The sequence below is a fragment of the Erigeron canadensis genome, chromosome 9, assembly GCF_010389155.1.
Source record: "Erigeron canadensis isolate Cc75 chromosome 9, C_canadensis_v1, whole genome shotgun sequence".
In the NCBI taxonomy this organism is placed as follows: domain Eukaryota; kingdom Viridiplantae; phylum Streptophyta; class Magnoliopsida; order Asterales; family Asteraceae; genus Erigeron; species Erigeron canadensis.
The window spans coordinates 26,053,334-26,079,876 of NC_057769.1; the positions used below are offsets into that span (position 1 = coordinate 26,053,334).

The window sequence follows — 26,543 nt, forward strand, 5'->3', positions numbered from 1 at the left end:
ACTTTTCACATTTTTGTATCAAACTTGCAAAATGTATGATAACACAGGGACCAAAAATGCAATTCGTTCTTATAATAATTGAAAGAATGCATTTCAATAATATAATAAATAATAAATTAATAAACAAATACTTCAAAAAAAATTGTAACATATTACATCCAACTTTTATAAAACTTAAAGCTTTATGGACTAGAATGTAAATTGATTTATTCTCCCACACCAGGATCATAATTTTCTCTGTGTTTATTATTTGTTTTCCCTCATTTATTCGATCCGAAATAAAAGTACACGCCCTTCCTATACTCCGCTCGTGCCAATTTATTAATCGTTGTTGTTGTTGTTGCCCTTGCTTATAACAACAACAACAACGGTACCAAAGGTAGAAACACTGTTTCTAGAAGGACCTTTGGCCTAGAGTATAACCCTTGTTGTTGTTGCCCTTGCTTATTGTAACACTCGTCGTTTAAAAATATGGATTTCCAAAAAGTTTCGCCAAACGGCGTTAAAAGAGAGCAGAATTAAACTTTAAAAGTCCAAACCAGCAAAATAAGTTTGGTTTATTCATTAAATGGTGTTACTAGTCATATCATCAAAACAAGTTTAAATGGAAATTAATCGGTTGCCTAACATTAAACAACCAAAATTAGTAAGTACAAGTCATAAATATCTAAACATATATCAACGTCTAATGCGAGCAACCACTATGAGTAAACTACAGCCAGCTTCAAGATAATCTACCCATGCCTCACATTTTTTCACATCTACCTGCTCATTATTGTTGGACCTGAGGGCACAACACATTTTTAAAAGAGCAAGTGTTAGCTAACGGATTAGCTAAGTAAGATAACACAAAGTTTATCAAACATTTGTCCATTTAAAACATTATAGAAAAGTCATATTTTGTCTTTAAGGCACATATCATCACAAGTCATCATATATATCATATCACATCTTGCATTACACATCTTTCATATAGGATGGGTCATCCAAAATGTGCCTAGTCATCTTTGCATCTCACATGTAATGTCTGAACATATGTGTAGTTGTGACATAATTCACGCTTCATATATATATATATATATATATGAGGACAATCAAATAAAAACAGTTTTAAAATGAGAATGGTGAGAACATAAAAAACATCATTTTGATGCATTAAAAATCCACAAATCTAACATAGTGCTTAACTAATTATCATTATTTAAGTGTTTAACAACACATTGATCCGTCAAAATCGAAAAAATCACGTTTTTTGATGGATGCATTATTTTGAAGAATATGCATCCAAGATGGATGCACAAAACAAAAAACATGATTTTCTTGATTTTGATAGGCCAATGTGTTGTTATACACTTAAATAATGATAATTAGTTAAGCACTATGTTAGTTTTATGGACTTTTAATGCATCAAAATGATGTTTTTTAAGTGTTCTCACTGTTCTTATTTTAATATTGTTCTCACTGGAGTATTACCCTATATATAAATGAAAATTTAAAAAATTTGTGCCCCTCAAAATTGTGCTCTGACCGGATGTCTTGCTTACCCCTTCCGGGCCTCCCATGGATGACAGGTGCTTATTGACTATTGGGTATAGTTAACTTACTTAACTAGAAATTCGTCATTAAGTACATTAAATGTGATATAAATCTCATTTGACTACAAAACCGTATCCTATGTTTTCTATTTATCTTCTTCACCGAGAAATCTCTGCAACTTCGACTTTTGTTTTTTTTTTAATAAATGGTTGTTGTCACGCACAAAAGAAAAGAAAAGTAAAATCAATATGCTTTCTTCACAGCGCGATAGCCACCGCTTTGAAGGAATACACTGAAGAAAACGTTGTATCCATTAACGCAATACGCCGGTTATTCAACGTTTTTGGAAGAATACGCCAAGAATAATCCATCGCGCTACAGTTGGTCTAAGTAATTAATTTTTAATCCAATATTGTATTTCGGTTTCTAATAAATAATGCACCGAAATATAAGTAACTAGATTAAACTCATGCATTGCATGGTAATAATTGTCGTAAAAATATGTTGAAAATAATTAATGCATCTTTGAAATTTATAATATAAGACTACGATATTGTAACAACGATGTATTCAAATATAAACTTACTTATTACATTCAGTTTCATCCTAAAAAATAACATATATTTTTAAAAAAATCACTAAACAAATAACTTATTTTAAATTAATATGTCACATATAATTTTTATATTCTCTCTTCATTATATATAAAAACATATTAACAAAAAAGCCAAATAATGTATTAAAAGTGCTACTTAAGTTGGCTCATTTTGGCTATCGATTAAAACTTCAAAAACCCTCACAAATACATTCATATAATAAAAATCCACATTCCTTTAAGTTTGTTGCTTTCTTGAATGTTAATTCGATTGATATAATTTTTTATCCATATATAAAATCATATATATATAATATAAATAGATTTAATAAAGCGAAAGGTTTACAATGAGATAAGTATTAAATATTTTTAATTTTAATATAATTTTAATCTATATGGCATAAAAAAATACCAAATATTTAAAAAAATAACAACTAAGCAAAAATCCTAGTTGTAATTTAAACAAATATGACACATAGGATTTTTTCTAACATCTCTTAGTTATATAGAGAGACTATGCCCGAAAAGTTATAGTGTATACGAACTTTTAGAAACCTTGCACGAACTTTGTCAAAATATTCAAATCAATAACATGGTATACGTGGCACCTCATATGAGTTGCCACGTGCAAATTTTTAATTGGTCAGTCATAGTTAATTACATGATTTGAACATTTTTACAAAGTTCGTGTATACAATAGAGGTTTTTAAAAGTTCGTGCACACTATATCTTTTCGATCTTAGTTATCTACATTAGGACGCATTTATCCCCTATCTATGTTTAGTTCGTTGGTTTCAACTTTCAACAATAATTTGTCAAAGTTTCATGTCAAATTTGTAGGGGCTTTTTGTGTTGTTATTCGTCGCCGTTTTTGTGTGGTTTGTTGTTGGGTTATGTCATATGTGTCATGTGTGTGACAGTTTGGTAAAGAGTCTGTAAGTGATTATCCGTGTAATATAAAACACTGGATATTTTTTTACTTTTCCAACAATCTCAGTAAAATAAGTTCATTCAAAAAGTCTCTATCAAAAACAAAAGTTATAATTGTATGATTTTTATATATATATATTTTTTAAGATTAATGAGTATGTATGTTAGTCTGTTTGGACAAAGCACATGGCCAACTAAAGTTGTACATGAAAGCACATGTTGAATGTTCCCCCACCCATAGATGATTACAAAGGTCAACTTGTCTTCATATCCAAACATAGCCACATCTTCTTTATTACACTGCAGATAGATATGCCAATGGTCTTTCATCCAATCCGATTCATTTCAATTGGATGCATTATTATTATTATACAAACTAAATGAAACATGAATATGGATATTGATAAAATATCTCATTTATTGAATTAACTCATTTATCACTGAAAATAAAATATTCTTTTTTTTAAAGGAATTTCGCTTATAAATTAAGTTTCGTGATTCAAAATTTAGGGGGTTTAGCATACGGTGTTTTAACCGGGTCCGCGCTAGAGAGCCCCTCGAAGCAGAAATGCCTACTTCAAATACCTGATAGGGAAAAACCCTAATTAATTTGCCCGAAGACACGACGATTTGATAAACCTTTATCTCTTTCAAGATTCGAACCTAAGGTTACCAGATCCAAACTCCTTCATCGGAAACTATCTTTACCCCTGAGCAGTGGCGAATCCAGAAAATTCTATCACAGCCTCACAGGGCCCATGTGACAGGGGGCACGTACCAAGAGGGTTGGGTAGCGGGTTGAACGGATCAACTTTTTGCATGTCAAAACGGGTCGGGTCAAATAATATAATATTGGTATGTGAGGGGTTTCACATCTAAGCTTAAGTACCGGACAGCCTTATATTCCCTTTTCCCTATATATATGTGACTTTTTTAGAAATAAATATAAGTTTATTATCTTAACAGATTTACCAAAATATTAAATATTAAATAAATTTGAGTTACAAACTTACAATTTATCTCTGTATTCACGATAAAAGGATCAAACTACAACAATTATATAACCATACTATCAAACTAGAATAATTATACGTTTGCGACTCGTGACTCAGACTACATTCACACAGCGACTCGTAATAGTCTGGACAAAAACGAGTCACCTAACGAGCCGACTTATTTTTTATAAATCGACTCGATTCATAAGAGTCAACTCATGACTCGTAAGAGTTTAACAACTATGAATAAGATATATTGAGAAGTTATTGGGGGCCATACCCCCAGTATTAACCTTGTGCATCCGCCCTGTCTCAATGACACTGAAAAGAATATTATATATATACTAAAATGTTATATGTTTTTACAAGTGTTCTAAGCATACATAGTACAACTATCTATTGCATGCATAGTCATAACATTTTCGCTTTACCTATGAGAAATATTTACATTAAGTAAAAAGAAATAACTAACGGTCTTAATGATTGTTAAGTATTGTTTGGCTAGCTAGTGGTAGTTACAAAAGGATATTTAACGGAGTTTATTTTTTTAAGTTTTTTAACTTTTGCCACTAAAGTTTTGCCTTATTTACTTTCCGTCACATAACTTTTGGTTTTTAACCTTTTCGCGTCAAAAGTTTATTTCTTTCTTATTTTTAACACATTTTTACTTTTTAAACTTTCATCACGAAAATTTATTTTTCTTTTTTTACATTTCTCCTTTTACTTTTTGCCACATAACTTTAACAAGCTTTATTTACAAGTTTAAGTTTCTTGACTTTTATAAATTTTTTTCACATAACTTTGTTTTTTTTTTGTGTCTGAAAGTTTTCTTTTATTTGTTTTTTACCACATAACTTTGGTTTCTAAATTTTGTTACCGATGTTTCATTTTCTTTACTTTTGACCACAACTTTTATTTTTTCAACTTTTGCCACAAAATTTTTGTTTTACTGCTTAATGTATATTAACTTTTGTCACGAGTATTTTGTTTTTCTCCCGAAACAATACCCGGATAAAAATACTAGTTTAATACTGTATTATGAGTAGGTGCATTTAAATATTAAAGTTGTATAATAAACTATTTGTGCATGTATAACATGAAAAATGAGATTTTCAAATGACATCCACTCATATGCCTTTCTCTCTTTCCTTTTCCTTTCCAGATTGGATCTTTACATAATGTCCCCTTTCTTAACTTTATAATTCCATACCCTACCCAACCAAAATGGACCACCATTTAAAATCTTTTTTCTTTATTAATTTTACCCCTAACATTTTTATCATTCAACATAACAATAAAAACATCAAAAAGAGTATCTTCATTAATAATTTAATGCCCACCGCCTTTTATGATGACTGATGAACCCAAAATCCTCACATATATTGATATATACACGCGGCTTCACCATTATATGCGGTGGCGAAACTAGAAATTTTTGAGTGGAGGATTGGGATCTAAATTTTTTTTTTCTTAACGCTATTTTTCAGATAATATGTTCGGGTCAGTGATTTGATTCGGGTCGGGTAAAAAATTAGATACTATTATTATAAAAAAAAGTTTCAATCACGGCAAAACTAAACATTTGTCCAAGACAAGTAAACATTAAAAAGGAGACAAACGGTTGGTACCTGGTTCGATTCACTGAAGAAATTAGAGTTCAGTCTTTCAACCTTTAAGAACCTTGAATTTAGTAGGCTAAATTTTTAATTAAGTATTGAGTTTTAGTTTGGGCTAAGTAATTTTGTTGGCTTATGTAAAATGTAATGGATCAATTTTATTGTTTAACATATAAAAAAAATTTCACAATTAAGATGGGGGTCGAAACCGAGTATATCAAAATTTTTCTACACGAAAACAATATACCCCTACATAGCAAAAAAAAATTTCGGGGGGTCGGGCACCCCTCCCGGCCCCTATGTAACTACGCCCTTGATTATACGGTGAGGTTTCTTTGATGTCGCATACCAACTGAATGTTCAGAAAAAAAAAACATTAAAACCTGTTACTTGATTAAAACCTGTTACTTGATCGGGAGGAGCTGATTATCGAAACCAACATTGATTTAAGCTTTGAATGAAAATGTGTATAAAATGATGTGTTAGTTGAAAGGGGTCAAGTATCCCTACTAGCTCCGCCTCTGGATCCAATTACTTAGTGATCATTTTATTTTTTTTCCGCACACACTAGATGATCATCATGTGTGACACCATTTAGACATGAATCCACGCATAATATGCCTTCAAAATCCAGAATGGAAAGTAAATAAAACTATAAAAGTACCCCATCTACCACCATTTGATATAAATCACACGCATCTCCCCAACAACAAATGCACAAAAAGAAAGGTAAATCACTTAATCTTAATCCTTTTTCCATAATAACGATTTCAAGTAGTCATGACCATCATTGTTACATCCAGAGCCAGAAATTTTGTTAAGATGGGGCAAATTTTATTTTTTTTATCTTTGTTATATTTATTATAGCCATCTTTAAAATTATAAATTAAAAAAAAAAACAAAAAAAAAAAAACTAAACTGACTAGAGTATATAAAATGGGTTCTTAAAAGAATTTCGTTAACACCGGGTTTAGTCAAACTTGAAAAGAAAATAACCTTTTTCACGTATCGTTGTACTATTAATGTTCTACACATTAACCCAAACAAAAAAAAACAAGTTTTCTAACCTTTTTTCCCATTAAAAATCAATACAATTTAAGGTTTTTACTATATTAATATAGAACTTATGTCAAAATTAATGCTTCCAAAATTAGTGACATACAAAGAAAAAACTTATGACAATAAAGGAAACATTAACATGTATTTTATGTTTATTTTTATTTTTTAGGGACAAAATTACAAATATATATACTGTTAATATTAAAAAATATATATATATATTGTACCAAAATTGGAGTGGGGGCTTTGGCTCCGTTTATGGTTACATCAACGATATAAATGTAATGGGCCACGGTTTAAACAATCGGCTATCCTGGTCCAAGTGGGGCCTCACCTTTGAATGGTGGGGACACGTTTATAAAAATAAGAAGAAGAAGAAGAGTTAAAAAAAAAAAAAAAGGCTTAATTTGCTAAACCCATAATGAATAATATACAATCTAACTAATAATTCAAGGTTCCATAATATGACCAACTTAAAAATGGAAAATTAATTAGACGGCTACCACTTTATGTTGTTGCTTTTGTTGTTGTTGATCATCTTCATAGTGGAGGAGCTTTGTTGATCTTGATTTATATGAGGATGATGAGTCCTCTATATTTGATGGTGGCTGAAGAAGGAACATTTCCTTTCGGAGATAGGAACAATAGGTGTGAAATGTAGTAGGATTTACATTCAATTGAAACCCCAATCCAAATAAGAAATCCACTTCAAGAAAGTTTATCTCTTTTGTGGTGATTCCACCTACTTTTGCATAGTATGCATTGTTGTAGTACCTATAAGAAATATTACCATGAACACAAAAAGAGCATTGGTAATTACAAATCCTAGTAACACATAGATTAAAGGTGTGCTTTGAATTAATTATGTTTAATGTGTATTGTACATTTCTACATTAAGATATAATGCACCTTGGACACAATTGTGATACCAAAGTTATATAAGTGATGTTAATATTGAGATCCTACTTAGATTGTTGACAATAGTGATTTTTTGAAGATTAGCCTTTAGATATCAAGGGATAATCATGATTAGACATGTTGTGGGCATTAATATTTTTTCTAGTTGGCATTCATGAGGTGGGGAAGACAACAAGATACAAAATTAACAATGCAACCAATAATGAACTTTGTACAACCACTTGATATTTACGAGTAATAATTATCATATATTGCCATTACAAAATTTGTCTAAATGCATAGTTTTAAATAAATTTGACGTAGTTAAACTTAGAAAATTGGTATAGCCGATTTTCATAACAATAATAGCAAAAAGTAGTATGTTGTCGTCATTTCAGTTTTAGCTGGATGATAAAAACTCTTGTCTTTTGAAGTAAAAGGTTCGATTTCTAGCGTTGTTAAAGAACATCGTATCATGCTTGAAACTACAATAATTGTTTCACACTTACCTTTACAAGTCTAGACCATGGATCCACTTTTATTTTTTCAACTCTAGAAGAATACCATACCCATGATTAAAATTTTACAAATATTATTCTCAATTATTTATCAAAGCATCTTGCATCCTCTTTTAAGCAAGACATGGAAAACTGGAGTTTAAAGTGAAGCATATTTGTTTGTTTTTTTTTTTAACCTTTTGTCCTGATTTTAACTTTATAAGCAACTTCACTTCCTAAAATTTCCTTATTTGAAGCATATCACATGATCCTTGAGCTCAAATAACAAAAATGTCTTAATTTTTATGCTCACTAATCAAAACTCAAATAACATAAATGTCTTAATTTTTATGCTTAATAATCAAAACTTAAAGCAAATTCACACTAATACTTACTGAAATTCAATGGCTTGGACTTGGAATTCGAGCGAAATCAGCACAAATTCTGGACTAAAACCATCTCCAATTCCAATTCCAGACCTCGAATTACATTGTATACTAAAGTGAAAAACCTTACATGTCATCCATGAACTTGGCAGCAATCATAACACTTGTGATCAGCAATCGATGAACATTGAATGAGTTGATAGAAACTGCAGGTTGTTGCTGAGTAAACCGATCAAGATAAACGTATGCAACTACGTAACACGAAGGACTACAATTGGCATACTTGAAAATTCTCTCTAAATAGCTCTGAATAGAGATGGTTGGCCTTGTGAGCCCATGAAATGCCGAGATTTTTTGCTCGTGGAATCCCGGGTTATTGTCGTTAGATTCTGCAATACGGTCTAAAAGCGATGAGAGGTACGAGATTAGGTTGTTCATCACCTTTGGGCACTCAAGTTCTGCCATTGATGATTAGAGGAAATTTAATCAAAAGGTATTGAGGAAATGAAGGTTGCTTTGAGTATATAACGACTAAAAAAGGGTGTCCCTCATGGCTCATGTAGCTCTAAGCGTGAATGACGTATTTGCCCTTTGGTTGAATATTAGAAGTGAAGTTTAAATTTTTAATTTTGTGAGGAGGGAAAGATGGATTAGTGTGCTAATTGAATATTACTATAATCATTGGAGTATATTTTAATATCTCTTTTATAATTGGGGAAATATTAAGTAAGCATGCAGTATATATCTTAGATAAAGCAGAAGGATTATGTAAAACTTAAGGGGAGGTTATGTAAAATTCAGGAGTATGTATGTTTATCAAATTAAAAAGTTTAATTTGTAACTTTTTTTTTTAAATAACAGTACATAAGCTTAGATAAAGTCTGTAGTACGAATCATTTTCCCTTTTATTAATTTCAGTTATTCTTTCAACTTTTATGTTTTGTTTTCATAAAAAAAGAGAAAAAATTGTTTACATGCACCAGTATAAACTTAAAGCACCACTTAGTATCCAATATATATATATTTTTTATTAAACTACAAGCTTAGTATCCGCGCGTTGCAGTGAATACCATTGACAGGGTGTCTAAACAAAACTGCAGTAGAATACAGGTGTCCCTATTTTCACTGGTGATTTGGGTCTCATGGAGACGTTCCACGACGGTGGTGGTGTTGAAGAAAGGTGGAGGTGATGGTTGGATTTTGAGGACAGTGGTAGAGGTGTGTGTATTTTTGTGACAGAAAGAAAACAATATGGAGAATAAATGTAGGGAATAAGGGAAGGAATAAAGAGGGGTAAAAAGGTAAAATCGCATGTCTCAAATCTTGTAAACTTAACAGGGGTTGATAATTTTTAATAAGGAGTATAGATTAGTGAAAAATAAATAACCGTTTACTACTAGAACTAGAATATAATGACAAAGTCGATAGATACGATGGGGCAATATGAACTTTGTACTTTATCGTAAAGAGAGTTTACAAATAACAATAAAATGATAATTTTAGTTAGTTATATGTTTGTTTATTTACCAGAAAAATCTAGTCCTCAAAGCATGGAGGCCATGTGATACATGAGATACAAAAAGCTAACTTTATAGCACTAATGGATGAATAAGTGTTTGAAATAAAGTTAGATTTATAATCAATCTGACATTAGGATATTGTTGTTATTGTTATCTTATGTTGTTTAACTTTGAAATTCTACCTAGTCTTTCACCTTTTTTCTTTTGCTAAAAAGAGACTTATGTTTGTCACATACTCACATGCATATATATATATATATATATATATATTAAATAAAAGTATAAAGGAGTTTGTAGTTTGTACAAATACAACAGCATAAAGATACTAATGCAACCAAGAACAAAGTAAATATATGTGCATTACATTACACTATTAATATAGAGGAGACTATATCATACATATGGAGACCATCTTCAAGCACGCTTTAGAAGCATATATCCAAGAGGCAACAGCAACAGAGGCCAGCACAACTGCAATCAAATGTATCTCACTTCAGAATTACTCCCGTATAAAGAAAAATAAACACAATAATATTAACAAAAAGAAAACTACATATAGTGGAATTTGGAAATAGCTATTTGGAAATAGCTATTTTGATAGTTTGACTCATTTCAGAGCAAATGAAAATACGCTTTGAATACGAAATACAAACTTATATTTACAGCATTGAAAAAAGTTTTTAATGCATAAATTGTTTGCCTCAGAGATCAAGACACGTGACAACATTAAAAGCGGAAATAAGGAAAGAGAAAAAGTGGGATTAATAATCTTCACCCGGTTAAGAAGTTAGTTGGTTCGGGTAGAGTTTGTGCTCCAAAATGTTGCTTGCAAAAATATGTCAGAATAGTTCATTTGTAGTGCTTGGTGGAGCTATTTTGATGTTTGAATTTTAGTGTTAGAATAATAAGATTTTTAACATCATGATGGTGTGCAGTTTTTGGTCAAAGTGCAATCGGAGTTACTTGAACAGAAAATTGATTCAAGTAGATGGTTTAAGCCAAGAAACCAAAGAATAGGCTTGTACCTAATGAGATCAAAAAGTTTGTTTGGTCAGAAGGCTTTCATTTAAGGGAGAACTTGACAAAAGAGGTGATCAAGTATTCCTTAACTAGCCCATGTTGAAACAATGGGGTGAAGTCAATTGCTCATTGTATAACAATGCATAAAGAAACAACGGTTATACGAGAAAGGATTCTTAATGTGGAAAGTCGCAACGGTGAACCTTAAACATATACTCAGCTCAGGACATCTTCTAACTTCGAATGTACTATATCCATATATTGGTAAATGTATGTGGCAAGTAGATGTGCAGATAACAGTAATAGGACACCTCAGATTTAGAAAAAATTGGAATTATTGTGTTTACAGAGGTAACATGAGTATTCCATCAGTAATTCACAAAAAATCAAAGATACAAGTAGGGATATAATCAAGTGGAGCCTATTTTTAAGCTACTTGAATTGACTTGGGGGTAGACTATCGACTCGAGCTCAAGTGTCAAAAAAACCTGGCTCAAAAAGCTCGCAAGCAATCTATAGTATCTATAGAACTGAAGAGTGCACTAGCTATATTCCAAAAATATGAGTCAACACATCAAGATCCTCTTTGATATATGTACTATTATTTAACAGGTAAGTTTAACAGTTGGTTCCGCTGCTTAACTTCGTCTTCGTTTACCTATTTATAAAACTATTTTGGTCTACCACATCAATTTTTGAGGTGGCATTTCCAATAATGGATCATGGGGATCTTTGTGTTGGCTCATTCGAACCAGCTTATGCATCTTGATAAAGCCACTTTATCATTCTAACACTTCATAAACTAAGCATTTTAGCGAACTTATTGCATTATGATATAAATAAAACTGCCTAATTAAGAACCCGGACAGCCTCTAAACCAAGGTTAACCCCTACTATTTTTCACAGTAGTTCTGTGACTTATATTTTAGAGGCTACCTGCTAACAAGTAAAAGTATGTTCGTGTAATTAATTATTAACAAACACTAATCTCTAAAAACCTATACATGTTAAAATGACTTTTCCTTAACAAGTAACAATAAGTTAAGGGGTAGAAGCAATGATGAAAATATGTTGATTTTACCAATGATACTTGGTCAAATAACACATTTGACACTGTCACTCAGTCATATATCGACTATTTACAAGACTAAAGGGTATAGAGAAAGAAAGTACCATCCTCTCCAAAACCCATCACCCCTAGACTGTGTTTCATGAGGAGGAGCATTCTGATCACTTGCTTCATAGCCATCTTTCACAGGATAACCCACTGCCGCTGGTGGTGGTGGTAATGGTGTTGGAGTTACATACTCCTTACCAGCTCCGCCGCCACCCTCAGGAACTGGTGCAGCAACAACAAGAACAAATATTATTAGCAAACAGAAAATTACCACTATTCAAACACTAAAAAGGGTTAGATTATTAAGAAACACATAGTGACTACCTTGAGGTTGCTGGTTATGCTCATAGCTACTCATTTCAAATCAAAACGTGCTCTCAGTTGCAATTCTCTGCTACTTGAAATAAAGATACAGGCATGTATATATACAACCATAGTCATAAGAAGCTTAGCCAACAGGATTAGCTATAGTGGAGTAGTTATGATGGAGTAGTTAGCAGAGCGCTAGTACAACCAGTTTTGCATAGGGTACAACCTCAAAAATCAACTAAAACACAATAGTGTAATCTGGTCAAAATTCTTGACATTTTATATATGGCTGAAATAATACTATAAATTTGATATTGATGTCTAAGAAAACCAAAAATATGCTAAAAAAAATATTTGAGTCGCGAACCCAACCCAGGCTACATTCAGAGTACAAGTCAAAGCCGCAGACAGGTATGATTTCCGCTAGCAATATACAACATCAGATGCAGAAAGTGAGATTCACAAACTAAGTGAAAGCCCTGAAGCGAACTTCAGAGTTCAGATTTCCAATTACATTTCTTTAAAGTTAAAGCATGTAAAACCTAATTCAAAACAAACTTATCACATAATGAGTGAAATATAACCTCTGCGGACTCTTGTGTACATTTCCAAAATTAATGTTCCAAATGGGAAACTTTCTCAACCATTAGCCTGCAAATCATTTAGAAACGAATCAGCTTCATCTTCATCATCTTCACTTTCTTTAACAGTCAGCAGTTTGTTTCTAGAAGTTTCTTCTATAGAAAAAGTCAACTTCGACATGAATAATTCATCATCAAGAGCACCGGCTTCCCTCAAAATTCTCAACATAGCCTCCTTTCCCTTTTCATTCTGTTTTTCCTCACAAAGCTTGAAGAACAATGAAACATTTACTGGTTTTGGTTTCCAAAACCGTGATTCTTCATGTGAAAGTGCTTTTTCAAAACAATCCAATGCCTCAGAAAGTCTCTTGTCTTTAATATGACCTTCACCGATAATTTCCCATGAGCTGGAATTTGCTTTCCCTGTTTTCAACAATTCTTCAAAAAACGATTCAGCTTTCCCTGTATATCCTTGTCGAACATACCAACCCAATAAACGATTCCCAATTCTTGCATCGTAAGTTGTCTTGACCGATAGCCATTCATCATAGAGATTCTCTGCTTCTTCAATGTCATCCATTCTAACAAAAGCAGAAATTACTGCATTATAACCCATGTTTGGTATATACTGGAAAACTGTTTTATAAGTTTCCCAAATCCGTTTAACTTCCTCTTTTCTCCCAATGCTACCATAATGACTCAGAAGATAATGGTAAGGAATCCGGTAACGCCCGCTAATCTTGGTTTCTATCTGTCTAAGACAATCTTCTGCTTTTCGAAGCTCTCCAAGCTTCATATAGACCGTAGAAAGAGTACTATAAGTAGTCCAATTGGGTTTAACAGACATATCTTGTTTCATTCTTTCAAACACTTCTTCCAACCTTTCTACAGATCCTTCCGACCCACGAGATGTTATCCAAATACTATAAGAATACAGATCCAAAGGTATGTTGTTCTGCATCATTTCTGAAATGAGTGTCTCTACTTTACCATAATCCTTAAGGTTCATGTACAGAGTCATCATCACATTATAAGGAAGTGCATGGTTAGCATAGCCCTTTTCTTTCATTTGAACTAATAAGGACTCAGCCTTTTCTTTCTTTCTAGCATGCACATAAGCATTCAAGAGAGCCCCGTAGACACGTTTGTCTATTTGATCATCTTTCAGATTTTTAAAGTAATCTTCTGCACCTAAAATGCCATCTATCTTAGATACTAGATCTAATTGAATTGCAGCATCACTTGGAGCCATAATAAATCTATCCGCTCTTTTATTCATCCACTCATATATCTGCAAGAAAAGCCCGAAATCTAAGGAAAAAGTACATAACATATTGCAAAGCTACTGATTTTGGGTAGGTAACCGTAAAAGAGATCAGAGATCCTATATATAACAGGTCAAATGCTAATGCTCTATTTCTTGCATAAGTCTAACAATAACTCTTACAAGATTGAATACGTATGAGTCCACTTGTTTCTTGATGTTCATCAAAATCAAAGTAAACATTTTTAACAACTACTAGACTTTCAATCCTTGAATCAGGTGTTTGGGATTACTTATTTCAATATATTTACTTTGTTTTAACGGCCAATAACAGAATCACCCGGGTACTCGTACGGAGTGAACCATTGGCGAAAGGTCATCGCTTAGCTGGCCAATCCAGCCACACAGAGCCCTTAGGCTCCCCAAGTCACTCCTGATCCAGGTAAAACCCAATAATCTGCCCGTCCGTAGGCACTACTTTTAAAGAGAGAATTTGTTATTGCTTATATGTTATAAACAAAAACAATAAAACCAAAACTAGCAATCCCAATTCCAAAAAAAACCACCTATAACAGAAACTATCATATTAAAACTAGTGAATATACAACCCATTCACAGCAAACATGAATAACATTGATAAAAGTTGTATAAAAAAACAAAAAGTTAAAAGAGAAAATAAAAGAATACCTCAAAAGCAAGTCTAAAACGGCCATATTTTCGCAACTCTTTAACAAGTCTACAAAGTTCCCATTTAGTAACAGATTTGCCTTCATTTTCCCACTGATTCAAAACACTACTTGACCCTTTTTCTCTACTCCCAATCATTGATATCCTCTTATAAATAGCTTTCCAAGTAACAGTTGTCCCTTGTTTCTTTTCATAGTCAACTGCCCCATAGTTATACACATTTGACACATATGAAGAAGATGAAGATGATGATGATGATGAACATTTTGTTATGATAATGGGGGGTTTGAAATGGGATGTTTTGAGATGAGATTTTGGGAACCCAGATAGGAAATAGATTGAATTTGAGAAAGATGATGAGAATGAGATGAGCTGTGGGTGTGGGTGTGGGTGTGGTGGAGATTGGGAAAGGGTTGAGTGGATTAACATTTTGGTTGGTTGGTTAGTTTTGGGTGAATTTTGTTTTAGGGTTTTAGCTAAAAGATCATTCAAGGTTTGGTTATGGGAGGAGTACAAGGAGGTTTATCTTTGTGCCTTTGTGGTGATGGTGTTTTGTTTTTTCACTTTTATGAGAATGGGTACTTTTCTAAAAAAAGGAAAAAAAAAAATAGGACTAGGGAGAAAATGAAAATGGTTAAGAAAAACTGTTAGCGGCAATGTTATAAAAATAATAATAATAATTGTTAGCGGCGGTAGTATGGTTGTGACGGTGACTAGTATTAACAGCGGCAATGATTATAACTTATTGATGTATAAGAAGGTTGTTATTTTAAAAGTTATGATATATATGTTGTAAATTAACTCCAAAAGTATAATGGTTCAGAGCACTCTTAAAGGCCCCTCTTACTAGAAGATGGACGAGCTTTTAATGTTGAGGGTAGTTTTTAAATGAGAAAATTACATTTTTGGTTCTTTAAGTTGACAGGATTTTCATTTATTGCCCTTAAATGAATTAATTACAGAAAAAAACCTGAAGTTCGTCAAATTTTTCACTTTTCACTCTATAACTAACAGTTGTCTATTAGCTCCGTTAAGTGAGGGACAAATTCGTCAATTCAACATGATCTCTTCTTCTTATTCTTCCAAACTCAAACACAAACCCAAATTTTGAAAATTACGACGGCCAGAAAACGAAATGTTAAATAAAAAACACACACCGAGCACACATAGACAAACACACACTTGACACACACATCAGAGATCGGAAACAAGGGTTTATGGATTTGGAACTGTTTGGATCGAGATCGGTTTTGGCTAGATTTGGTTGGATTCGAAGTGCAATTGTTTTGTTTTGTCTTTCTTTTCGGTTCAAACAAGTTTTTCCGGCGAGTCAAGTTTTTCTGGCTAAGTCTAGATCAGATTTATTTTGGCTAACGTTCGTTCGCGATTGATTTCTGAGTCCATTGCAACATGTTTTGTGTTCTGGTTCGGAGCTAACAAAAGATAAATCTAGATTTTATTTTTTTGATCGTGATTTTCAAATTTCCGGCCGTCGTGATTTCAGTTGACATTTCGTTTTTAGCAAAACCTAACGAATCTGGTTTGTGTTAGAGTGTGAGAAGAAGGGATCATGGTGAAATAACGAATCTGCCATTTACTTAACGGACCTAATAGACGGGTGTTAGTTACAGAGTTAAAAGTGAAAAATTTGACCAACTTCAAAGTTTTTTCTGTAATTAATTCCTTTAAGGGCAATAAATGAAAATCTTGTCAACTTAAGGGACCAAAAATGTAATTTTCTCTTCTTAAATTGGAAGAAGCTGACATGAAATTTAAGATGAGGTGAGAAAGAGATTAAATAAGGGACTTATTAAGAGAGGCCTAATGTGCATGTATTTGACCATTAAAATTTTTTTCATTTGAGTACGGATGAACAATTAGGTGTTTTCCGTGTTCAGTTAGTATCGGGGTGTGATTTACTAGCAGTGGCGAGTAGTATAACATATTGATGTATAAAGATGTTAAAGGTATTGTGGTTATTTTACAAGTTTTAAAATATATTTTGTAAATTAGTTTCAAAAATATAATGGTTCAAAACACTCCTAATGGGTATATATTGGACTAGCAGTCACATTGTATTCATTTGAGTATGGATGAACAATTAGGTGTTTACCTTATTGAGTTAGTATTGAGACGTGTTGGTGAATACACTCAAAAGTATTATGGGACTAGGCGATCATTTTAAGCCTTCAAAATTCTAAGGCCTCAATATTTCGTATATTAGACTTAATGTTTGGATTATTGAAGTAAGTACTATTATATAATTGGCATTGTGGTAACACCCTTTTTGTTTTTTCATCAACATCTGTAACTTTTTTATTACTAGTAGTTCAACAAAAAAAAGTTAAGCTACTATTTTTTTCTTTCTTATTTTTTTATAATTTATATGGTAATTAACTAGGCCTCCAAAATTGATCTCGTTTGACACCTCCAAAAATCTTAAGTTGCCACTTACTATACAATATTTAAATAAATGGTGGTTCCAAAATATGTATTGATTTGACAAGGATGTTGGAAGCAATTGGTATTGAAATGGGATTTAGCTGATTTTGACGCTGGCCGGGACATATATGTTGGTTTGAAATTGAAAGTTGTAAGACGTGATTTGTGTAATTTGACACATATGCAGTTTATATTTGTTTAGCATATCAAACACCCTTCGTTTGCTAAGTTTTTAATATCGATGGATTTAATTTCGTTTGATGCTATTTATTAATACATTATACAATTTGTGCTATCATTAAGAACTAGCTTATAGTCCGCGTAAAATGCGAGTAAACCATATAAAAATATATATTTTATATTTATCTTGTATTTTAATCATCTTGTAAAGAAAAACCCTAATTAGATTGTGAATGATCGATCATAATCCTATCATACTAAAAAGTCAAGAATTCGTAAACTTGTAAATGATAACCCTTATTAAAATATGGATCGAAGTTAATAAATATTCGTTTAAAAGAGCGTTGCTCATATTGCTCTGTTATTAAGACATCGGAAATGATTTTTTGTAAAAATTCGTTTGATTGCACTTAAAAGAGCGTTTTTCAGATTGCTTGCAAGCTTGCAATCTATATTATGAAAACAATTGTGGAGAGTTGCAAAAGGTCAAAATGTATGAGTGTTCGGAAAAATAGTGGAAGTTGGAGGACTAAAAATGTCTTTGACTAAAACTCTAGTCAAAGATGATGTAAGCATTTTGATCCAGGGGTGGAAAATAAAGGATGAACTTTAATGTATGGTCTAGATTTTTTTAATTTTTCTATTTAAGGATTTTCTTTTAGTATATATAAAAGATAAGTTTGAGTAATAGCAGAAACCCTTTAGTCTCTCTCTAGTTTCTCTTTATAGAGATCTAGATCTGAGACTCCGGCTTTCTTTTCCGGCAAAGCCGTCGAGATTATTTTTTTAAAGGGTAAAGCTCTAGGCCGGAGATCCTTAGGAAGCAGCCTCTCTACCTAGAGTAGGGGTAAGGCTATCTATATCATACTTCCCTCAAACCCGGGCGCTCGCTTGGATTGAGTACCGTTGTTGTTATTGTTGTATTAAGAATAATTTTGACCATGGTTACTGTTTTGATGGATTTAATGTCCTTTGATGCTATTTATTAATACAATTTATACTTTGCACTATCATTAAGAATATTTGCATAATGGATATTTTATGATAGTTGCTTTTTCTTTCAACATTGTTATATTTTAAGAGTCGTCAAGACAAAATATTAGATAGTATATTTTTGAGTAAAAAGACTTGTGGTCTTATGCCATCTATCAACCAATGTTGATTGTCAAGGCCTCTCCCTAAGGAGGTCGTCGACCCCTCTTTGATGGGTCTTTGACCAAGAAGCCATAAGGAGCATCTCATCGACCAAGTTCTTCGTCCGCTGGCTTCGATGCATCGATGAGGAATGACGAGAAAAAGAGAGAGGGGGTGGGGTCAGATGTGGGTTTTTGTGAGTTGTGAAAGAGGTGTGGAAGAAGGGTTATAGAAAGTGATTGTGGAAGAGCTGGATGAAGAGAGAAAAAAGCTGATGTGGCAGTGTGAAAGAGGTATTGAATGTTCTAGCTTAGGGAGAGCCCTAAACATACACTTATTTTCTCGGTTTACCCATTTGCTTCTTGTTCAGTTGTTTGACTACAAATTTGGGCCAAACTTTATGTTGGGCTTGAACACGCATAGAGTAATTTACATAAGAGCAAGTCCCTGTTCTTAATGGATCCGATTCAACGCATTTACTTTCATTGGGTTAAGCAAAACATTTATCTTGATATTCTTATTAGGCCATTAGGACGGTAATTTCCGACACGAAGGTGGCATGACCGCGACGCAACACAAAATAAACGAGTCTAGATCGTGGCTAAATAAGTGTGTGTCATAAATGGGTCGACAGAACTAACAAATTTAATATATAGGTTGGATTTGGATTGAACCTTGTAACCCGTTTACAACCTGTCAATCCGTTAATAGTACAAATAGAAAGACCAAATATAATAAATTTGAATGTTTTAATCCTAAATATTGTAACTGTTATACTTTTTCTTATATTTTTTTCTAAGTTATTTAAAGTCGAATGAGAAAATCAACCTTAACAAGTGCAAACAACGCAGTTGATGTGAGCTTTATGGGCCTTTTGAGTTCTTAAATAAGTTTTGTTAAAAGTATAAATGAGAAAAATTGGAGCTTAATTAATAATCTATCAGACGAATTAATCAAACTCCATCTTGAAATAAAAACTTCAGATAACAAACACGTACAGCATTTAACTGGAGCTCAAAGAATAACAAAATGTACGTGAATTCGATCAGACAACAATATGGTCAAGTTTTAGCTCAAACAAGATTACGAAAAATCCATATATGCAAGGTCAAACCAAGAAATTGCTAAGTGAACTGAACTCGACTTGGCTCATTATCCCTATCATATCCCAAGGGCACAATTTAGGCATCCCCATCTAAAAATAGATCCATAATTTTGTTCATTAGTTGATAGTTAACAACAAGAACCACATACGGCAATCCCATCAAAAGCGAGGTCTTTGAGAGGTAGGATGTAAACAGTCATTGTTGAAATGGATCGAAACCACCCAAGGAACTAGTGATTTTATAAAATTAATTTTATAACAATGAAGTATTGTTGCAATAATATAAAGAAAATATCTGAGAAACCCGATGGTACTTGTACAAAATACAAATTCAGAAGAAATTTGCATTCTATTTGCTTTATGTACATTACATTAATATATAGCCGTATCATATATATGATAATTTTCCTGCAAGTCGATAAAAACCTTTTTAAAACTACGCACCTAGGACATAAATAAATAAACTCAATCTTCATAACCAAGAAGATGAAGACTGATGCTGCATAATAATTGTAGGACGACGTCTACATTGTACAAGGAATACCTCATGGGTGATCAAGCACTGAGAGCATCGAGTATGTTGCAACAACAAAAAGTCCAGCTTAATTATGTATTAATACGAAGTAAAACCTTCATGTTCTGATGAATTTGAGTCGTCACAGGGAGTGTGATTGTGTCGACCTTCATACGTTGTGATTACCATTCTACAGTCTTCTGATAATCTCTCTACCCTTTTCTTCACACGACAATTACTGTGTGTACATCGATAGTAACTCCTGCTAGTACATTCATCATACGTCAGATCGAGTAACAAAAATTATTAAAGCTACTAATTAAACACACAAATGTCTCATGCATGTCATAATCAAATTTCCTTTGTTTGTTACTTGTGATTATAATTTAAATCTAGCTTCTAAGGTAACTGACCTTATACTTAGATATAAGAATAAAAAAGGCTTCAATCTAATTAATAGATCTTTTATCAGAAGCATTTACTATAAGTGCTATTGTTATTATAGAAGTAAAAAGCACATTGTACAACATCATGTAAAGTGATGGATAAAGTAAATTATATTGATGATATATATACATCATTTGCGTTTCTTTAGCAATGATAAATGTTGACAAATGAAATATTAAGGCAATTATTGTTAGTAGCTCTTGAAAGTAGACATAAAGAGCAATAAAGCTAAGTCACTTTTTGTTATCAAACTTGACAAAAGATCACAACCTTTAACTTGTAAAGTAAGTATATAATATATATAACTCTCTCTATATATATATATGTATTGATGATGTAATCATGATAGTGTTATTGAAGCAAAAGAGGCCGGGTTAGATCAAGAAGGCTTTTTCAAATTCCAAAAAGTAACCTTTCAGCTTTTATTTCATACCAATAGAAATAAAAAAGGCATTACATCATTAGATATTTACAATTGAAGAAACCTTGTAAAGTTGTAATTGCTACATTCTTAAGTTTTACACTAATTATCAACGAAATTAAAAGATTTGGTTTAATTTGAATTGTGATAATAAATCATAGTTTAATGAGTAGATCAAAGAATTTTTCCATTTAAAGCACTTAATTACATTAGGTGCTTAAAGTGATAAGAAAAAAAGGTTTGACTTTAGCTTCCTGCAAGTGCAAACTATAACTAAAACCAGGCGTGTGAAGAAAAGGTGTTTGATCAACTGAAAACTAACAAGACACCTAATTAATGTGTATTTAGTTTGATGAGTTGTGGCAAGTCTTCTTTTAAACCATACTGCGGAAGTACCATGTTTAATTAAAAGATGAAAACGCGATATGTTAATGCTAAATTTCCTCTGATATATCCTTTATATATTAACTACAATTAACAACTTTGTATTCTATTACTTGAATGATTTGTAAACAACCAGGAGTAAGTAGACTATTCTCTTCCTAGAAGACATGTTTAAATACATATATGATATATACCTATACAAAAATATATATATATATATACCTATACATACATGAGGCCTATACTAGTATATGTGATACAAGTAAAAACACAAAAACGTATAACAAGGTCATAATTCACAAGAATCAGCCTAATCAATTAGCTTTAATTCACCTTTAACCATAGTGCAACGCGATTACCTCTCTATGCTAAATGCTAGCATAGAAAATTTTAGCTCATGAAATGGTCTAGACGTCGACTAGTTAGTTAACTTACCATATAGCTAGGGGTAATGCTAAATGCTAGCAGTGAAAAATTTAGTGAAAATGTTCAAGCAATAGTTCTTTGTAAAAGAAATGACATGAAAACAACTCCATTTTGTCTAACTTAACAAACTCGATCAAGCTAGATTTGAAGTTACGTACAAACTCATACTGTGATACATCGTTTATAGACAAACTTTGTATGTACGTGCAATTACCTCCTCTTTCAAAGGGTGATGCATGACCCTTATCATCTACCATTGTTACGAAAGAGATGCCCCTTCATAAGGGTACATTTACCGAATGAAGGTACGTAAATAAGTTCCTAGACGACTTTGAGAGAAGAAATATATCGATATGAACTAAGATAAGCTTTTGTTATTCGTAAACTTTCTGTTGTGATATTCGTGTTGCAATGGGGATTATAGGTTTAACATAGGTCCATTGTTGTGTATTATTTTCTTAGTTAAGAAGCATTATAGTTATCTCTTAGAATATGTACTATCACTTTTCTCTTCACAAATAACATCTCTTATTATATATTGTTGTACTAGGATAACATAATGAAAGAACCTGAACCATGACCTTGAATTGATGTTTATTATTAAGCTGTCACTTTTATGTGTATTCGCCAGTTTCTTTTAAATATTTAAAGGACAACTCCTAATCTGTATTTAACTGAATTAATTCATCTTACTTTGTTATAATTAGCAATAATCATTATGTGCTATTAATCATTTAATCTATCAAGAATCTAATAATTAACTTCCATGGTAATTTTGCATAAATAGTTAAAGAATATAAGTTGTTAAAAAGTAGTTATAGAAAGAAATCACTGATGATTCATCATAGAGAGCTCATAATACATTTCTTTTGTACATGAGACAATATACACTAATCATTTTGATGGATGTATTCTAGATCTTTGCCAAATCAGTTTTTAAAAACTACAAAAGTAGAATGGAAGATATAATTAGTACCTGGGATGAAGGCTATTTTTGACAACTTTCTGGCCATATTTTCTCCATTTGTAACCATCATCAAGAACATCAACATCACTCCTTGTTTGAAAGCAAAATCTTGGTTCTCTCAGCTTTCTTCTCACTTTCATCCTCCCCTTTTCAGTGTTTGATGAACTCCTCCACCTTCACATTCAAATCAAATAATGTTACCAAAAAAAAAAAAAAAGTTTTTACTTTTTCTGTTTCTACTATATTGGATTAGTTGGTATAAGCATCATGAGTGAACAGGCAGATGGATTTATGTTATCATGAGGTCTCAAGCTAGATTCTTGTTATATTTCCCATGTCACAAACTGACAACTTACAAAGAGATATAGAGCTAGATATGCTTTAAAAAGTTTGCTTGCTTTTTTATGTAGAAATATCTTTTACATATATATATATATTGTAGCTAGATCTTGTTAGAATCTGACTGGGGAAGCACAATGAGAAGCTTCTCTCTCTAAACATAACTTCTCTCTCACACACACAAGCACATAGTAGAGTGTTATACAAAAACTATTGTCTAGCTAGCTAGATCTCATAATTTCCTTTGAAATATATATATATTTGGTATCCACCCAAGAATGTAAATTGTAAAACCATTGTCATTTTCCCATTTGAGTACTAAAACTAGATAACATTAATAGGCTCTAAATGTTTATATGAACTTGAAAAATGACAACTATAGGTACTTTTGAAGTAAGAATTGATCACACATATTGTATGACTTTCCTTGTAACTTCTTGATCTCGATATCGGGTAAACCGAGGGAGGTCTTGTTTAATTTACCTCGGGAAAGTCAAGCATTTGGGGGGCTCAGATGTACGCAGCCTAACTGGTATTCCGTTTACTAGACTTTTTCTATGATCATTCCAAAAATATAAAAAGAAACTAGCTTTTGAGCATAGGAACCCTAACTAGAGGGGCTGGAATGAGTAAGAAATGCAATTTAATGAAACTCTTTCAATTCTCTAGCTAGGTTAATTAACCCTAGCTAGTTATAATTCAAAGATCTTCAAGTAAAAAATACTCATAATAAATAAACAAGAAAAAGTGAAGAGATTGATCAAAACCATGAATTATGATCATCTATAGCAGTCTTTTCTTCATTAACAGCCTTTGAATCCAAGCTTCCCACCTATATATATAATACCAATATATTATGTTAAACTCATCTTGTTATATTAATTTGATTGAATATATATATATATACAAATTAAAAGAAAGAAATAACAAAGTTTGACATAAAAAGAAAAAAAAAGTATAGAATCATACTTGTTCTTTATACCAAGAATCTCTATGAGCCGTGGCGGCTTCGGTAGCGAAACCGGCAGCTGCGGCGTTACTAGAGGTGGTGGCGGTGGTGGTGGTGTGGACAGTAGGTGGTTGAGATAAGTGTGGAGGAAGAGATAGAGTTGGAGGAGGTAAAAACCTCAAAACTTGGCTATGGTTTTGATGCTGATGATCTTGAAAATGAGAAAAACCCATATTATGATGATCATGTTGATGATGAATATGATGATGATGATGATTTGGAAAAGAAGAAACTTGAAGATTAAAGTTGGCTAACCCTCTTTCTGATCCTTCCATAAAATTTTCAAAAGTTCTAGTACAACTACTTAATATTAGCTTTAATTTCCTGTTGATTTTCTACTACTACTACTACTATACCACTACAAACTAGTAATAAGTTGAAAATTGTTTTTCTTCTTAACTGGTGGGGTTTTTGTATTTGTAGTGCATGTGTCCGTACAGGTGCTAGTGTGTATGTATGTCTGTAGTGATGGGGTGGGTGAGGTGAGCAGAGCAGGTTATTTTATTTTATTTTTTTTTGAAAGGTGAATTTCGCTTGAGAACTTCGTGTCGTGATTCGATAGCCGGAGGTCTAGCATACATTGTCTTAACCGGGTCCGCGCTAAAGAGCTCCCTCGAAGTAAAAATGCCTATTTCAAATACCCGATGGGGGAAAACCCCCTACTAATCCGTCTGAAGGCACGATGATCAATAGGGGTAAACCCAAGTTATTTAGTGTTATGCTTCTATACACTACATATGGGGTGGGGGGGGATTGGGGCCAAAGGGGGTATGGAAAACATGTTTTGAGGGTCAACAGGTAAACAATAGATGGAATGTTTGGGAAAAAGAGAATTTTTCTTTTCTTAAATTCTCATTTTCTTACCTCAAATGTTTATCTTGTTTTCTTTTTTTGACTTTATGTTACACAAATCAGATAATTGAACATTAATCAAGATATATATTCTAAATGAAAATATAATTTTTTTTAACAACAAATGAAAATACAATTAACAAATATGGAGTAATTAATGCCTAACTATTGTTATATGTTTATAATTAATATACTAGATTTTAGACCGATATATATGCCGAATGGACCTAGTACATATTATATGTAAAGGTGTTAGGATAATAACTCGTTGAACAGTGACTTGGTTGCTGAAGTAGTTTATCAGCAAGCATCGACAAGTCACAACACAACATATTTATTGATCATGGCTTATTTTGTAATTTGAATATGGACGAGAAAGTGAAAGAGAAACCTTGGAGCCAAAGGATCACGTGACTAACATCAAAGCAGTCATGTGGCTTACTTTATATCTTTCGGGAAACCAATAGAAATGTATAAGTCTCTACACAAGTTTTTCTTTCATCCAAAATGGCTAAAGAAAAAGAAGACAATTCAGAAGCATCAAATGTCAAACATCCAATACCTTCAAAAGTGTTGTGTAACTTGCGTTTCTCAATGAAAGGCTACACGTTGTGAAGACAAAGCTTCTTGTCCGTCTAAGTGTGTGTAACTTTCTTAGTTTTACAATTTATAGTAGTTGTTGCATTGTAAACTTATTTTGAATCTTAGTAAGTCTAGATTCAATTACTAGTTAGTCTAGTGATAAATATATTGGTTGTAATCAAGTTAATTCTATGCAACTATATGTTGTAATTAATACTCTTGTATATCATATCATATACTTGAATATATTTGGATCATGTTAATTAAGTTTGTGTTATATACTTTAAGTTATTAAATTAACTACTTGTGCAAGTTATTTGGAAACCAACAAAAATCATTCCAAATACTATATATTATTTACTCATGAAATCATTATTAGTGTAAATGAATTTCCCTATATGTTGAATGAGTATAAAAACATATGGTAATTGAACGGCGAAAGACAACCTCATACGCTCGTAGACGCAAAACAATGTTAGGTATCTCAAGAAAAACCCGACAAAAGTGATGTGGGCCCAATTGTGGAAGAGGCATCCTTGTTGTTTCCAGAGACCCAAGACTTAAACGTGATATTGTATGAGTTATTGGCATGTTATATGGTTTTTTTTTTCTTTAGTTTCTAGACTTTGATTGTGGGCTAACTTACGCGTGTATATCATTTGAGGCCCATTTGAACCTCTCTATGGTATATTTTTTTTTAATAATGATTTGTTAACTTTGATAAGAAAAAAG

General features: G+C 32.3%; 4 protein-coding genes across 6 annotated transcripts; all 4 read right to left on the reverse strand.

Annotated features, from left to right (window-relative positions):
* Window positions 1-7,117: 7,117 nt before the first annotated feature.
* Window positions 7,118-9,019, reverse strand: LOC122582191 (cyclin-U4-1-like). Its single transcript, XM_043754550.1, has 2 exons — window positions 8,642-9,019; window positions 7,118-7,505 (listed from the first exon to the last, which is right to left on the reverse strand). The coding sequence occupies exons 1-2, from the start codon at window positions 8,974-8,976 to the stop codon at window positions 7,223-7,225; spliced, it is 618 nt and encodes a 205-aa protein (XP_043610485.1). The 5' UTR covers window positions 8,977-9,019; the 3' UTR covers window positions 7,118-7,222.
* Window positions 9,020-10,281: 1,262 nt separating this feature from the next.
* LOC122582827 (cysteine-rich and transmembrane domain-containing protein WIH1-like) lies at window positions 10,282-12,637 on the reverse strand. 2 transcript variants are annotated; one of them, XM_043755263.1, is made up of 3 exons: window positions 12,493-12,637; window positions 12,225-12,390; window positions 10,282-10,502 (listed from the first exon to the last, which is right to left on the reverse strand). In XM_043755263.1, exons 1-3 carry the CDS (start codon window positions 12,524-12,526, stop codon window positions 10,457-10,459), a joined length of 246 nt encoding a protein of 81 aa, XP_043611198.1. In that variant the 5' UTR covers window positions 12,527-12,637; the 3' UTR covers window positions 10,282-10,456. The 2 variants fall into 2 exon arrangements, with proteins under 2 accessions (XP_043611198.1, XP_043611197.1); XM_043755262.1 differs by having other exon boundaries at window positions 12,490-12,637.
* Window positions 12,638-12,814: 177 nt separating this feature from the next.
* On the reverse strand, window positions 12,815-15,577 carry LOC122582826 (pentatricopeptide repeat-containing protein At1g02150-like). Its single transcript, XM_043755261.1, has 2 exons — window positions 15,010-15,577; window positions 12,815-14,349 (listed from the first exon to the last, which is right to left on the reverse strand). Exons 1-2 carry the CDS (start codon window positions 15,436-15,438, stop codon window positions 13,117-13,119), a joined length of 1,662 nt encoding a protein of 553 aa, XP_043611196.1. The 5' UTR covers window positions 15,439-15,577; the 3' UTR covers window positions 12,815-13,116.
* Window positions 15,578-20,200: 4,623 nt separating this feature from the next.
* Window positions 20,201-24,652, reverse strand: LOC122583000 (probable WRKY transcription factor 12). Of its 2 annotated transcripts, none has more exons than XM_043755435.1 (4): window positions 24,338-24,652; window positions 24,136-24,200; window positions 23,039-23,203; window positions 20,201-20,646 (listed from the first exon to the last, which is right to left on the reverse strand). In XM_043755435.1, exons 1-4 carry the CDS (start codon window positions 24,650-24,652, stop codon window positions 20,484-20,486), a joined length of 708 nt encoding a protein of 235 aa, XP_043611370.1. In that variant the 3' UTR covers window positions 20,201-20,483. The 2 variants fall into 2 exon arrangements, with proteins under 2 accessions (XP_043611370.1, XP_043611369.1); XM_043755434.1 differs by having other exon boundaries at window positions 20,201-20,649.
* Window positions 24,653-26,543: the final 1,891 nt, after the last annotated feature.